The sequence below is a fragment of the Nelusetta ayraudi genome, unplaced genomic scaffold, assembly GCF_046127955.1.
Source record: "Nelusetta ayraudi isolate G7.1 ecotype Tasmania unplaced genomic scaffold, CSIRO-AGI_Nayr_v1 ptg000066l, whole genome shotgun sequence".
NCBI lineage: Eukaryota > Metazoa > Chordata > Actinopteri > Tetraodontiformes > Monacanthidae > Nelusetta > Nelusetta ayraudi.
Window position 1 is genome coordinate 569,789 of NW_027466116.1, and position 15,215 is coordinate 585,003.

The 15,215-nt window shown below is 43.8% G+C and overlaps 2 protein-coding genes across 2 annotated transcripts; both read left to right on the plus strand.

Annotated features, from left to right (window-relative positions):
- The first annotated feature begins 421 nt into the window (after positions 1-421).
- On the plus strand, positions 422-4,781 carry cnr2 (cannabinoid receptor 2). The gene is made up of 3 exons (XM_076041397.1): positions 422-572; positions 2,404-2,493; positions 2,611-4,781. The coding sequence occupies exons 2-3, from the start codon at positions 2,424-2,426 to the stop codon at positions 3,681-3,683; spliced, it is 1,143 nt and encodes a 380-aa protein (XP_075897512.1). The 5' UTR covers positions 422-572; positions 2,404-2,423; the 3' UTR covers positions 3,684-4,781.
- Positions 4,782-5,800: 1,019 nt separating this feature from the next.
- On the plus strand, positions 5,801-15,123 carry akirin1 (akirin 1). Its single transcript, XM_076041381.1, has 5 exons — positions 5,801-6,169; positions 11,917-12,063; positions 13,657-13,785; positions 14,427-14,498; positions 14,584-15,123. The coding sequence occupies exons 1-5, from the start codon at positions 5,965-5,967 to the stop codon at positions 14,592-14,594; spliced, it is 564 nt and encodes a 187-aa protein (XP_075897496.1). The 5' UTR covers positions 5,801-5,964; the 3' UTR covers positions 14,595-15,123.
- The last annotated feature ends 92 nt before the right edge of the window (positions 15,124-15,215 follow it).

Below are 15,215 nucleotides of genomic sequence, written 5' to 3' on the forward strand. Positions count from 1 at the left end.
GTTCACAGCCAAGCAAAGTCTGGCCAAGGAAAATCACTTTGTTTATATTTACCAGATAAATTCTGCTTCATCGCCTTCACCCCTCTTGCAGCGCTTTTTATCGACTAATTTCTCACACTTTAGTTACAGCCAACACGTCGACTTTCTTGAGTGCTGGTCTCCCCTGAGTTTACCCTCTTTTTTGTTAAAAAACAAAAAAAACAAAAACAAAAACAAACTCTATACTAATAAAGATTTTATTTTTTATAAACATTTTGCCCTATTATGCAACAATAAATATAATCCAACTTAATTTGTATGTATCACATCCAGTGGCTTCTTTCGATAGGCTTGAGAAGGACATGATTTGTCCTCTTTCATCTCCTGCTCATGAGTCGCCGTCCCGCCCCACTCATGTCATCACAGTCACCCTGCTTATCCTTTCCAGTCCCTGGTGCTTGATGTTTCAGTTCAGCTCTGCAGGTCTGTGTGGTTAAACGGTGGTTGCTGTGCTACTGAGAGGATTTGATACTCATTTTCTGCACTTTACTTACAAAACCAACCACTTTACGTGTCAAGTCGGCGAAGACAAGGTAGGCTCTTCAAAAATTATTTATCCGGAGATTTTGAGTCACGAGGCAGAAAGGTTATAATTTGTTTGTCTTCAGTGAAAAAGTGTGTATCTATGAGAAAGTAGTTTTATTTATCTTGTGAATTTTATTTGGTCTTTTTTATTCCTTTGTGTTTTATGTGCACTTTGGTCTTTTGACTATTATCCGCAAACTGTTCATTTTGCATCCATTTACAGTATTTGGTAACAGTGTGGCTGAGTGACTCAAGAGGTTATTACTTCACCACACATCCGTTAGTCTGTCAGCTACGCGTATATCCTTTTACCATTTTGATTTTCAGAATATATATGTAGCCTGTGTGACAGCGGCCACTTTTTCTGTTTCGAGGCATCATGCATTTTTAGAAAGCCCTGTAAATCAAAAGTATTCACAATAAGGGATGGCAGAGAAAGCCTGAGATAGTGTAATATCCACAGTGGAGGCACCCATATGGCCTTCTGGCAAATAGAAAAATATTAAATGTTGTCTGCAAATATATCTTTATCCTTCTGCTGCTTTTATGCAATTTAAAGCAATGTAAACTTTATAGAAAGATGAAAAAAGGAGACAGGAGAGGAGGAGGAAAACAATTTAGTGACCTTAATATGTAGAGCTTTCTATTTAGTCTCCCCCCAAGTGTACAATTACCTTGTCTGCTACACAAAAACCTACTTTGCCAGCTTTGGCTCATTGATTTATGAATGTTCCTGTCAACAAAACTAATTGAACTTTTACTTGAGGTTTCTGTAAAAACTTCACAAACATCACAGTCAACACAGCTGCAATGTATTGTACATTTAAGGGGTTCCTTTGGCTTTTCGGATTTTATTAATTATGACCGACCACTCCGACGGATCACAGCGTTATTTACTTTAATCAAAGCCTCCCTCATCGGCTTGCCACACTTATCGTAATCTATTGATTGCATGAATACGGTGATGCACTCAAGTGGAGACTGACCACGCTTATGTTGACCTTCAGCCTTCCAAAAGGGGGCAGTATTCGTCATTATTATACGAATGTAGTTGTCCATATTCGTCAAGAAAAAGTTTTCTTTTTCCTTGATTCCTTCACCATCCTTCATATTAGACATTCTGCTCTGCGTGAAGAGGAGCAGGGATGAATTGTGTCATGGTCATGCTTTCATTCCGCCCCCCCACCCCCAGATCTTCAGACACATGGTATAAAAATTAGTTCACCATAAACCTGACTTGACAAGATTTCAAGATGTTGCACAATTGAAAACAGATGTTCACAATACATAAAGCTAATTTTATCAATATTGAAATGATTTCCAGCAGAATGTGAGATACAGTTGTACCAGCACCATCACAGTGATGATTGGTATTTCAGAATCACAATAAGCACACTGCAATCCCGTCTGAAGCCCATTGAATCATTATGCAAGATGTGGCCCTTTTATGGCTGTGATGTGAAGCTGTGATCTCTGTGGCTCTTTCTAACTACCTCCTCAGTATCAGCATGAGCAGATCGTGTAATGGTCACTCTGTTGTTTGTCCCCGACCTGTAAGTGGCTCTCTGCCACAGCTCACAGCCGTTAACGTTCCCCTTAAGCACTGCATGTTCAATATTGACAAAGAGAGTAAATGTCATCACACGCTGTACTTTGTTTAGCCACAGGAAGTGGGATACCACTTTTTTTTTTTTTTTTTTTTTTTTTTTTAAAGGAACAATTTTCATAATACTATTACATAATAAAAGCCGGAATGGTAACACCATTTGTGTGTGTGTCTGTGTGTGTAATAGAATTCCTAACTGTTAATGATAACTTTATTTTGAAATTACAATTTAGTCCATAAGGTAGCGGCTGAAATGGAGGACTGGAAGAATTCTGTTTCTTTAGGACCAAAAGAAGTTAAAGAGAACACCTCTTTGAATATAGGTAAAGTATTGTGCTATATTTTACAAAGACCCTGCAAATGACAATAAATTAAACAGGGTCTGAGCATTCGTGTTGCGTTGAATACTGTCCTGATTGTTGTGCTATCATTTCTTACAGCTGACAGGTCTTGTGAGAATCTGGAGTGCTACATGGTTCTAATCAAGGCAGAGAAAACAGCAATTGGCTCCATCTGTTTCCTGGCAGGTCCCCTCACGCTGCTGGAGAACGCCGTTGTGTTGGGAGTGATTGCTGCCACGGCTGCCCTGCGGCAGCGGCCCTCATATCTATTCATCGGCAGCCTGGCTCTGGCCGACGTCTTCGCCAGCTGCTTCTTCACCATCAGCTTCTTGGACTTCCATCTCTTTCGCCGTAGTGACGGCCCAGACGCCTACCTTTTCAAACTAGGGGGTGTCACGATGGCCTTTAGTAGTTCAGTAGGGAGTTTACTGCTGACAGCTCTGGACCGTTATCTGTGCATACACCAGGCCTCCAGGTACAAGGTAGTGCTGACCCGCCAGCGAGCCCTGCTGAGTCTCCTGGCCCTCTGGAGTGTTACCATCATTATCTCCTTCTTGCCCCTGATGGGTTGGAGGTGTCCAACAGGGTTGACACCACCATGCTCGCGCCTGTTCCCATACATCAACCCAGGCTATCTGGCCTGCTGGACCAGCTTCATCCTGGTAATCCTGGCTCTCATCCTTGGAGCCTACGCTCTCATCCTGTACAAGGCCCACCGCCATGAGGCCTCCATGACAAACATCCAGGGCTCAACAGGGACAGGCAACGCCCGCATGAGGATGGATATCCGGCTAGCGCGCACCTTTGGCTTGATTCTGCTCATACTTGTAGGCTGCTGGCTTCCCGCCTTGTCCTTCATGTTGGCCGATGTGTCTATATTCCTGACGCTCACCCAACAGAGAGCCTTCGCCTTCTGCAGCACCCTCTGCCTGGTCAACTCCGCCATAAACCCACTGCTGTATGCTCTGCGCTGCCGAGAGCTAAAAATTGCCTTGCTGCAGCTGCTCCAGCGGCTGTACGAGAGGAGTAGGTGCAAAAAACGCTCAGTGGACTTACCTTCTGCCCAAGACAGCAACTTCACAAACCTTTCTGAGGATGACATGCCCAGGGCCAGAACCACCCGACTTGACTCGATCTCAGAAATGGTGAACCATCAACAGCATAAGATATGAAAATGAGACAAAATTTGGAGTAAACCATTTAGGCAATTAAATTGTCTTTATGGCGGCATGTCATAATGTGGACTGCACTGTAAAATCATATACACTTTATTGTGTTGTCATTGCAAGATTATGAAGCACACGGTGTGTAGTCCCTGACAAATATACTGCTCTGTATTTATTTCTTTATTCCCACGAGTTATAACATATTAGATGCTTAGATTTAAATGTATAGAATTTTGTGATTTTGGGCACACGCTTTTGTCCCTGAGTCCAGTGCAAATAAGGGCATGGATGTCCACACCATCTGTTAAGTGAATGTTGGGCTTTATATAAGCGAGGTGATGTAATAAGGTCTCCCTAACCTTCCTAACCTCTAACCTTTCTGCCTCAGATATCAGTGTCTCCACATTCTCACCCCTGTCTTTTCATACCACAACTCATGAGCTAATACACTTGAGACTCCACATGAAGGATATGTTTGTCATATGCTTGTCTTTGTTTGATGTTGCACTTCAGAGTATGCGAGATCAGAGGACCTTATAGGTTGTCATTTTCGCATTTGCGCAAGTGGATGCCAGAGTTTACAAAGGTCTGACGTGCGGATGACTGTGGTAGATCGGACACACGCCAAGCAGAAAACAAGTGCAGAAGCTAAAACAGTTTTACGTTAAATGTGTAGCTGGCAACTACAGAAAAGTAAAATAGTGGATTTATAGGTCATGAGGTGAGAATAAGTCAAAACACAATGTCACCTGTTTATATCATTTATGTCTGTAAATATGTTTCTTTTCAGTTAAATTACATTTGTAGACTTTACTGATAACCTCTACTGACTTGTGAAGGACAAATTGTGTCGGTAATATAGTGTTCACAATAATAAGAATATTATTACTCAATAATTTTCTGCTGCTGGTGAGAACATAGTAGCTTTATTATCCTTTTGCAGTTAGGTTTAATTATAAACACTGGGATATATGAAAATGTATTATTTAAAAGGTAAGTGTTACAAGGTTAAAATGCTAGAACCTTGCAAGCATAGCATAGAGAATTAAAGTAATCAAATTATACCAATACAATATCTATGGAAATAAAGATTTATCTGACTCATCTATGGGTTTCTGTTTGGTCTATTTTGTGTGACTGGATCACACAAAAATAAAAGTTACATTCAAAGATCCCCTCAGTGACACAAATCAGAGCAATTCCCCACACATCACATTGTTTCATTTCATTTAATCTTCAGCTTTCCGTGATGAGAAAACTTAGGCAAAACAAATAATCATGTGCGCTGTGTCTGGATGAAATATTAGTTCACGATATGATGACAGATGAATGTGTTTTGAATGATCAAATCAACACTGGGGGAGATTTTCTGAGCCAGCAAAACACCATTATCTTAATACAGTAACAGCATTTAATAAAAAAAAAAAAAAAAAAAAAAAATTTGGTGTGAAAAGATTCTTACTCAAATTTTTTTAAAAGGTACAATCACTGTTGGAACTTTGAGCCGCTCAAAGAAATAGACACGCTCAAATTGAGCGTGTCTATTCCTTTGTAAAGAAAGGCGGTGCAGTGCTCAACTTTTTTTTTTTTTTACAAGACCTTCATCTTAAAGAAACTTAACTGAAAGGGAAAGTTAACTTAGACTTAAATAACTGGGTATTTCCCCTTTGGTGTCAAACTGTGTGGCGTTTAGCAACAATGAAAGCGGAGCATCGACAGATGTCCACGGTTTGCTTTACAAAGTTAAGGCGATTTCTAGAATTAAGCATATTTTAGCGTCGACCGACTGAGACGACGGTCTCTTGAAAAAAATGGGGACGTTTAAATTACCTAATTTACCTGACCCTAGAGAACAAGCGTCTCGTGAAGCCGCAGCTCATTGGCAATCGATCATTCAAACTTACGGGGTTGCATCGCCCATGAGTAGTAGCTAAAACGAAAAGAATTGGTACAAAATGTTGGATGTAATAATTTTCATATGTATAAATAAATAAATCCAGATACTGAAAATAAATCGAATTCGTTCTGACATAATACTTTCAGTTATACACGTTGACTTAAAAAAGAAAAATCCCTCCGCTCAGGAATGGTACGAGCCGCCATTGTGACGTTTTAAAAATTCAGCAGGCAGGCACTTGGCTTACTACGCGAAGAAAATCCGTTGTTGTGGAGAGGAAGAAAGGATCAGCTAAAATCCGAGGAAACCGACGAGCGTCAAACCCCAGCTTTTGCGGGTCGTATTCTCTTTCCGTCTCATTTCCCACCACCTCGTTTTTGTTTCGCTAACATGGCTTGCGGAGCTACGTTAAAGCGCTCCATGGAGTTTGAGGCCCTCCTCAGTCCCCAGTCTCCCAAGCGGAGAAGGTGCAACCCACTAACGGGGAGTCCGAGCACTCCGTCGCCACAAAGATACAACCTCCGTCCCCCACTCGACAGCCCCACACATTCGATGTCTCCCTTGAGCACAGGGGGTGAACACAGACTCACTCCAGGTACGTACCGAGAGAGATGTTTGCTGTAATAATTTTCTCCTGCGTTTCAGGGTGGGTGTCATGGGGGAGGGGGTTTGGGTGGAGTGGAATGGATAGCTAGGCTAGCGGAGAGATTCAGGATGGCTGTTGGGGGCTGCTAAAACGTTAGCCTAGCTTAGCTTAATACCAGATAGATAAAGTAACTTGGATGCGCTTAAAAGCTACGTTTGAAAACCGTCCACCCTTCTTACTGGGTGGCATCGCGGCCGCCCGGTGCATTGATGCGTAGCTTGGCCGAGTTAGCTCCTGCAAACTAGCGGTGCCACACTCATGGAAAGGCACTCAAAGATATTTGCAAAGGCGAGGCACATCGGGTCAGTGTCTGTTTTTTTTTTGTTGTTGCAAAAAGTAGTCAGCTGTAGTGTTGTAAAAAGAAATCACGACGATGTCCTCGCTTGTGTTTGTTGTCAAAACGCGAGGTTTTTCCTAACAAAAGATGCCTCTCCCAACACCTGGGTGGCGATGGAGGCAATTGGCTCTCCCGAGAGGACAAATGGTGCTATAGCAGAAGGCACATCACCTCAGGCTGTTCATCAGGGGCTGCCTGGATGGGTAATGGGTCTCTTTGGCTTTAGTGCTGCAATGTTTTAGCATTTAGGCCGGGGCCAGCAGCGTCACGTAGCGCTATCTTCCCCCTGTGGGCTCTGAGGGGATTGTTTCTCTCCTATTGTTTCCCCTCTGCCCTCCCATTGACTTGTAACACACAACTGCGAGTGCTAGTAGGTGTTAGGTACACTCCTGTACCCATGATAATTACCTGTCTTTGCTGAGACCCCTGAGCTCTGGAAGCCTGGGGTTGAATAGCATATACCTTTGCGTCTGAGCTTGGCAGTGTCTTGCATTTTTCATCCAATATTTCCATGACAAAGAGCTTTCGGTCTGATCTTGGAAACATTTTGAATGCTGGTGCCATTTGAGAGGTTGATCCGGTTCCGCATATCAGCAAGCAGTTGTCCGTTGCCAAGATCTGCATCTCCTTCCACACTGAGTGGGTGCTTGCGTGTATAGATCCATTCCTGAGCAAGTAAATTGATTTAAGATTGACCTGCAAGGTTACTGTGTGCCCAAGCATACAGTTTTTTCCCCTCCCCATTAAAATTGGTTAATGCCACTGGCAGGTAAATCTTCCTACTTTTCATTGTGATGGTTTAGACTTTGGACCTTATTCCTGGAGTGCCTTAGCATATACCTTTGGGTCTGAGCACCAAACGTATTTGTGAAGAGCTTGAGGTGTTTGAATGATATTCACCAGAGAGACATTATTGCCAAGATTTCTATCTCCTGTCACATTGAGTTTGTACTAATGTATGAAAAGATGTAGTCCTGAACCAGTAAACTGATTTATTGATGCCACTGCAATGGAAACCACCCTACTTTCCTTCTGTGATGGTTTAGACTTGGGACTTTATACTTGGAGTTAGCCAATGGGCTGCTGATGAGTGAGTGGCCTCTGGTTCCTTGCCAAAACTCAGATGTTCTGATCAGAAAACTCTAAGCTACACAGTTTAATTTATTATTGAGCTCTCTTCATTTTTCAGGATCACCGGTTTATGCTCTCTGCCAGGACTCTTGGCAGAAACAGCACACGAGCCTCTATCAGCCAAACTTCCCGAGCGGTATCGTTTGATCGGCATGCAGGCTCAGTGCTGTCATAATCAGCAGACACCACTTCCTGTGGTAATGATTGGTCACAAAAGAAGGCGATCAGTGCATCTCTACCTGTCAGGTCAAAATGCGGGATTGAATGCAGGAGTGAGGATCACCTTTAGTCTAACAAACCTTGAAACAAGTCATGCTGCACCAATTCGCACAAAATGCCTGCTGACACTTATTGAGTCAAACAGCTCAGGCACTCTGTTGTTCCTGTTTTTGGTCTGTAGCAAATATGCTTATTTTGGCCTATAGGGACCTCGAGGGAAGGTTGGCAGTGAACATAAACACACACACACACACACACACACACACAGCTCCCTGTTTTTAAACAGTCTGCCAAGGCTGGGATTGTTGTGCCACCGTTGCAGCTTGTCAGTCACAGTTCCAGTGGAGGAACTGCCCTTCAGCTTTGCCGTGTCTGGTAAATCTAGCAGAAGCAGCCGTGGTAAAAAAGTGTCATATACTTTAACACCTTAAGACAATGATTAAGCCCATATTGTGGTAAGATTATTTATCATTGCAATTCTTTTGTTTGTGTGTCCAAACGGCGGTGACAAACATGAATTAAAAAATCGCAGTGCAAATGAACAAAAGATCACACATGTCTAAAGGGTCTGGTGCTGTAACGCTTCCGTACACACAGCACATAGGCAGAACTTGCACGGGCCACTTCTGCTCCCATTCTGTTCACAGTTTGTCTGTTGAGATTAACCACAGCTGCAGGTGAAATAGATCTGCACACTGCAGACATGAAGTCCAGATATGTGGTATTTCCAATTCACCTTCACCCAGAAAGAGGCCCCTGGTGGGACTGCTGCTGCAATCCACATTGTTTTGCTGTGGTTCGCCAAGTCAAAGCAGTTTTGTGTTGAGCCAAAGGTCACCCGTCAGCCCTCCTGTCTGCCTTTACCCACATGTGCCTTTCAGCGGTCCAGGTTCACTTGAGGCAGCACTCAGCAAGTTCCACAATGATTACTTTTTAAGTTGATTTCTTGTGTAATTACTTGGTAATTTTTCCCCATGCCAAACTGTATATTAGAGAAAATTAAGCTATTTTCCATTATCCTATTTCATGCTGTTCTGCATCACTCTACTGAAGGGCAATTTGAACTGACTTCCAATATCTTACCAGCTACTTCCTGGCAGTTGGGGAAATTTGAAACCCACCCCCTCACAATGCTTTTGTGCTGAGGGATGAAATGAAATGAGTCAGCTTTGTGTTGACTCCACACCGGGTCCAGTCTATCTGGCCGATCTCTTGGCTTTCACTGTTTGGCCGGTGCCTAACGAACCCTTTCAGCCAGGCTTTCTGCACCGTGTCCCCATGGCCTCCGGAAGTCTCTCTGATTGATTGCCTGGCCTGGTTGTGGTGGGGTCACTGTTGCATTGCAGCGTTCCATAAGTGAGCTCCTTGCAGTGGCTATAAGAGAAGAAGGCTTTTCGGTTGAGCGTGCTGGGATCGTTGCTCATGTCCCACAACGAGTGTCGACCATTTCCCACCATGTGGGTGCAGAAATCAATCAGCAAGAGCTTTAAAAGCACAAGCATTCATCAACCGGCACCTCTTGTTTTTGCCCAGAACTGAAGATGAGATATGATGGGCTTCCTGCTCTCTTGCATTCCTTGTTTGACAATAATAATAATGGGACTAATACGGGTTTCCCCCCAGGCAGTTGCTGAGCGTCGGTGGTTGAACCTGCAGCCCCACCTCGCTCTCGACAAAACATACAAACTGCATGTGCGCCTACAGACAAATCACTTTTCATTTGTTTCAGAAACATAAATGAACACACGGCGGGGAGCAAAAGGTGCAAATATTGTGTTGTTTGACGAGTGCTGTCTGTCGGCGCTCTGCCCGAGTGCCTTATCTGGCTCAGCCTATAGAGAGAATCCTGTATTCTTTACTATCCAAACAAGCAAACTGATGAACAGGCTGAAATAGCAACATGGCCCCTTGCTCCCTCCACACCCAAGATAAATGAGGCAGAGCTCCCCAGATAAAGGTGCAGCATGTGTAAAAGACTCCCACTCTGGTGGGAATCGGAAGGTAAACAGTGCAGAGCAGCTTGTGTCGAGGCTATGTTACCTTTTCTTCTTCGCATTGTTTTCTTACCAACGTTTGCGTGTTTTGGCATTTAATTATCTGTAACTGAGCTTTAGGCAGTGCTCTTTCTGCAGTCACTGATGTGACTGATGTTTTTCTATAGGAAAAAACAACTTTAGATGTGTAGTTAGTTATCCAACCCTAACCATTGAGACACAGAGTTAACTACAGCATTTGACTGTTGTTCACATAGAATACTTGAGACGTTGGATGCTTTATTTTTCTGGTACTTTAGAGTGATGTTAAGCAGCATATTGTAGAGACGAGAGATCGCTGCATTAAGCAAAACAAACCCTTGTCACAGATTGTTTGGACAGTGTTTATCCTAAATCTAGAGACCATATTCTAAACAGACTCATTACAGACAGAAGCATTTGATCTCCAAAGAGTTAAGTCAGCTATTGCATTTCTGCCGAGGCTGTGTGGCTGTCTGGAAATCCCCATGCCTGTTTCAGTGTTGGTGAAGGTGTCGGGCTTTAAAAACCCGGCCAGCTGATTGAGTCGAGTCAAAAAATGAAATAAGATTCTAGCACAGGTATTTATCTGCATCCAAGCCCCGGAATTGGAGACATGGCACATATTATGTGACACACAGCATAATTCAATATCTCAATCCAATGTTGAGCACATTAGGATCTAAAATAAGACATGAGGCAACTGGAGAAACACGACACCCACAGTTTTTTTGAACCCACAGTTTTTTTCAACACACATTTAGATCTTCAGTATCTACAAATTTCACAAAAGATAATTTGTTGACCACTAATCTGCAAGCAGTCTGTGTGACCGTGCTTCCAGCATCTATTTTGCACCTAGTCTGAAGTGCAGGGACACTCGAGGAAAATGTCGTCCTGTAGTGTCGAGCTTATCTGCAGCTTTCCCCACTAGCAGCGTCCAACACTTGGATTAGTGGGGTCATAGAAAGTAAACCTGTTTAAGCTGATAGACCGCACGGGAAAAACTAGAAGCTTAACCAACACCCTGTGGTCAATATGGAGTCAGCTCGTCTAGTCACTGGGCAGAGGATGCATAAACCTGGAAACATTAAAAACCCTCCAAACTCACCAATTTAACGTTTAATAAGTTCTGAGTCCCTTCCCAATTCCCTTTTTGAAACTGGGCTGTCATCTGTCACTAGGCAACACTTTCCTGGTACATTGAATCTTGCCGCACCAAAAAAAGAACAGCTTGATTTTGTCAGTTGTCTTTTTCTTTTTTTCCTTTCCATTTTTCCTTTCTTTACCGCTTTGGGACTTGCATAGCCCTGATGGTTTTACTATAAGTAGCCACATAACACTGGCAACAAGGAAGAAACCATTTCATTATTGAACATTGGATGAAAAGATGCACAAAAAAACAAAAACATACTGCGATTCTAACTTTTGTTTAAATATTGGAAATCTGCTTCAAGTTCCAGTCGAATGACAGACTTCTGAAACACTGCAGCTGTAAAGAGGAGAGCAGGATATTAGGAACAGGATGTTGGGAAGTTTCAAATCTGTGTTTTTGGGGCATTGACTACCCTGTGACTTGATCAGACTCGGTGCTAGGAATCTAGAAGGGAAGTGAAAGTAATGCAGTCAGGGCAGAACAAAAGGACGCCTGATGTCAGCATGGTATTTGTGCCCCCAGCGGTGATGGGAAAAACCCCACCTCACTTCCTGTGATTTGAAATGTGGTCTTGAAAGCAATCGATGACGGTTAACACACAGCTGTAATTTATACTTGAAACTAAAGGGCTGCTACTTTAGGCAGTCTTCTGAAAACCTTTTTGAATTCAGTGTTGCAGTGCTATGCAAAAAGAAGGTTTTCACTTTTGCACGCAGTTTACACAAATGCAAGCTGCTGCAGTTGGTGTGGACGTCTGTCTGTAGACGCCAAGCTTGATGTTCCTCCTTCATGGGTTTTTTTTTTTTTTTTTGACCATGTCTCTGTCCTTTCGCTCCCACAGAGCAGATCTTCCACAACCTCCGCCAAGAGTGCAGTCGGATCCAGAGGCGGCGGCAGCTGGAAGGGGCCTTCAACCAGGCTGAGGCCTGTAGCTCGAGCGATGCCACCAGCCCCATTTCTTCTCTCAACGCTCCCAGTTCCCCACAAGGTCAGAAACACTCGTCCAAGTGGTTGTGTGATGCCATTAATTCTCCTTGATGGAGTTCCGTCCTAAATTCCAATGTGATGCCTGACTGTGGCAAACGGCACGTGACGCGCTTTGATTGGCCTGTGTCTACCAACTTAGGCCCCGTGAAATACCATGGAAAAGCACAAACACACCACCTCCCCAGAACATCACTGGTCTACTCCTTACTGACCCGGCCTTAGGGTGACTGTACTGCAACCGTTGTACGTAGAAGTACACCTTCTAACTGTCAGGGGGCGCCAGTGTGTGGTACTGTGCTCCACAGACCTCTCAGGCTAGTTGAGAAAACTGGACTTTGAAGATCACACGTACCTGGGCACCTCCGGGATCGCCCTGGGGTGAGAGCGCTCTTGGATGGCAGAGATTTTGAAAAGCTGTAGGAGAAAAACGTGTGTCGGTTAGAATATCAGCCAAACACGTGAGAAAACTCTGAAGCAGCAAGCTGGAGTCGCACAACAATCGTAAAAAACTTTACTACAGTGTGCTCAGTCCAAGACATTTTCCCATGCTCGCCATCACTTAGAAATGAGTTGGCCTTCAAGTGAGGCCTTTAACGAGACCAAAGTGACCAACTAAAGCAGCAGACCAAAGCCAGGCCGACGGATGATTACTATTGATGATGATTTGCAGCTCTTTGCATAAAATCAAACCCCGGCTCAGCTATTTAATATAAATACTTTCACTCGTATGCATTTTAAATCTAAATAAAGAGGAGCATCACACTTTACCTTAACTCTGCGTGACAATTAACTGCAGTAATGCGCTGATCCAAAAACCCTGAATCAGTTTTCTCTTAAACGATTGATGGTTACCATTTAGAGAGCCCGGCATGTTTAGTACAAGTTATGCCCTGGAAAGTCATCATTTACTTGCATAACCGGCTCCTTCTTCTGTTTACCCGCGTGCCCACATCATGTTTAATTCATACCGAGTGGTGAGGCTGCAGCCCCTCGTTGGAAACGTACACGAGCTGCAGGGAAAGTGGTGCACTTTGATGCATTAAGCACTATTTGGCAGCCGTGGCCCAGAGTTGTACTTTAAGGCCGCTGGGCTCAGATCTTTTTTCTTTTTTTTTCTTCCCCCTGCCCAGCCATATTAATTCTCTCTCACTCTGCAAGACGGCCTCGTAGATCACGCTGGCAGCACTGTCACCAAACGCCAGCCTCCTGCCAGCCATAAAAGCTGCGCCCTCTGCCATCCTTGCCTGTGATTTACAAACACTACAGGCCAAATGCTTCACTGTGGACCTCAGTGTAAATACAGCCATGGGAAGGATCCGCTCCCTTAAAGATAGCCCCAGTCAAAGGTCGGGGTGGTTTGAATAATATACCTACACTGGTGATGCATGACCCTGCAGTTGTGGCAGAGCCCAGGGACAACAAAGTATGGCTCGGCTGGTCATTTGCACCTGACTGGATGTCTATTTCCAGACAGGGGACATTCTCTCTCTCCATCTCCCTCTCTCTCTCTCTCTGCGTGAGTCAGCTTTCTGCCGTCGGTGCCGGGAAAGAGGTCTGGCCTTTTCCACCGCTGACCTGACTCTGTGTTTTCCAGGTGCCTCGAGAAAGGACCAGCCCTCATTCACAATGAAGCAGGTGAGCTACCTGTGCGAGCGACTGCTCAAGGACCACGAGGAGAAGATCCGGGAGGAGTACGAACAGATCCTCAATACAAAACTTGCAGGTAATTAGCACCCGTGGTGCCAAGTATCGGAGTGTAATAAGAGGTCGTCTCCCCCCCCCCCACACGCGTGTTGTCATATAGCCTACCCAAAAAAACAAGTGCTGACTACACTTGCAAGGCTGCTGGATCCCTGGGATTTGAAAGTGTGAAATTTTAAACGGTCCCTCTTGAAAAGCCTCAGCGTGAATTACTTTCGGTTTGTTCAAGTATTGTACGGTTGTTCGGCATCCTCTGAGGAGATGGCGCATCCAGGCAGACTGCATTTGCGACAAAAGCAGGAAGCTACTGCAAGTTGGTAAACAATGGTTCCCACTGATACTGCACATGGAGATACAGCAGTGTGGGTTGTCAGGACATTTCCTACTTTAAAAGATGTTGTGCAACAATCCATCTGGTGTGTCAGGTTAAGTGCCAGCATCCACTATCTCCTTGGAGTTTGTGCTTTTAGTTGCCAAAGCAGTCCGTGTGTACTTTAAATAGTTTACTTTAAAAGCATTTTTTTTTTTCCTCTGGGAGATTTTTTTTCCTCCCGCAGCCGGCAACATTGTCTTTTGAAAAGTTTGTGCAATGTATTTTGAGCCCTTTACCACCATCTGCTGTTTATATCTACATGCTCACTGTCATCTTCCTCTTCTTGGCAGAACAATATGAATCTTTTGTGAAATTCACACAAGACCAGATCATGCGAAGATACGGAACCCGGCCTGCTAGTTGTAAGTGTCCGCCAAAAACATCTGTCCACTTTGTCCAGCTGGTTCATTTCCTAAACGCCAACACATGATCCCTTTTCCCCCACAGATGTCTCCTGAACGACAGGTCGAGGAGATTCCAGCGTCTTCTCACAATAAGGCTGCTCTTCTTCTCCTCGCTCCTTTTCCACTTGATTTTCATATGACTTCCCAGTTTTTTGATTTTTGTTTTTTCTTGATTTTTGTTTTTTTTTGTACCCTGCCATGTCTAACTGTTCGGGTGCCATGACTTCACTGCTTTTTGTTTTAATCCAAATGATGATTTCTTACTTAAAAACTATTGCTGCAGGCCAAAATTTAGAAGAATGGATAAGAAACTGTGTATAAAGCCCAGCCTGTATTCCATCCCTACCCTTGTTGACGTATTCTCTCCAAGAGAATTCTGACTAAAGTCAAATCTTCTGTTGGCACTGTAGAAAAAGCTTATTGGCTCATGTGATCACGCTGTGTAACCTTCCAGCAGCTGTATTTAAAGGTTCCTGCTTCTCGCGTCTCATTTTTACCCTCTCCCTACAACAACTCTTTACCTGAGAATGTGGATTTTTCTCCCTTTTGAAAGAAAAAAAAAATAAAAGTTCTGTGATTTAAACTTGTCTTGGTAGTTCCTCTTTTTAATCAGTGATTCTACTGTAGCAGTGTACTAAGAAAATCACAAGGTGGAAACCTCACCAGATGTGGGTT

Coding starts and splice junctions, on each gene's coding strand:
- cnr2 (XM_076041397.1), top strand. CDS start 2,424: ATGGAGGACTGGAAGAATTCTGTTTCTTTAGGACCAAAAGAAGTTAAA. Junction 2,494..2,610: donor GAACACCTCTTTGAATATAG/GTAAAGTATTGT, acceptor CATTTCTTACAG/CTGACAGGTCTTGTGAGAAT.
- akirin1 (XM_076041381.1), top strand. CDS start 5,965: ATGGCTTGCGGAGCTACGTTAAAGCGCTCCATGGAGTTTGAGGCCCTC. Junction 12,064..13,656: donor CGCTCCCAGTTCCCCACAAG/GTCAGAAACACT, acceptor TGTGTTTTCCAG/GTGCCTCGAGAAAGGACCAG. Junction 13,786..14,426: donor CCTCAATACAAAACTTGCAG/GTAATTAGCACC, acceptor TCTTCTTGGCAG/AACAATATGAATCTTTTGTG.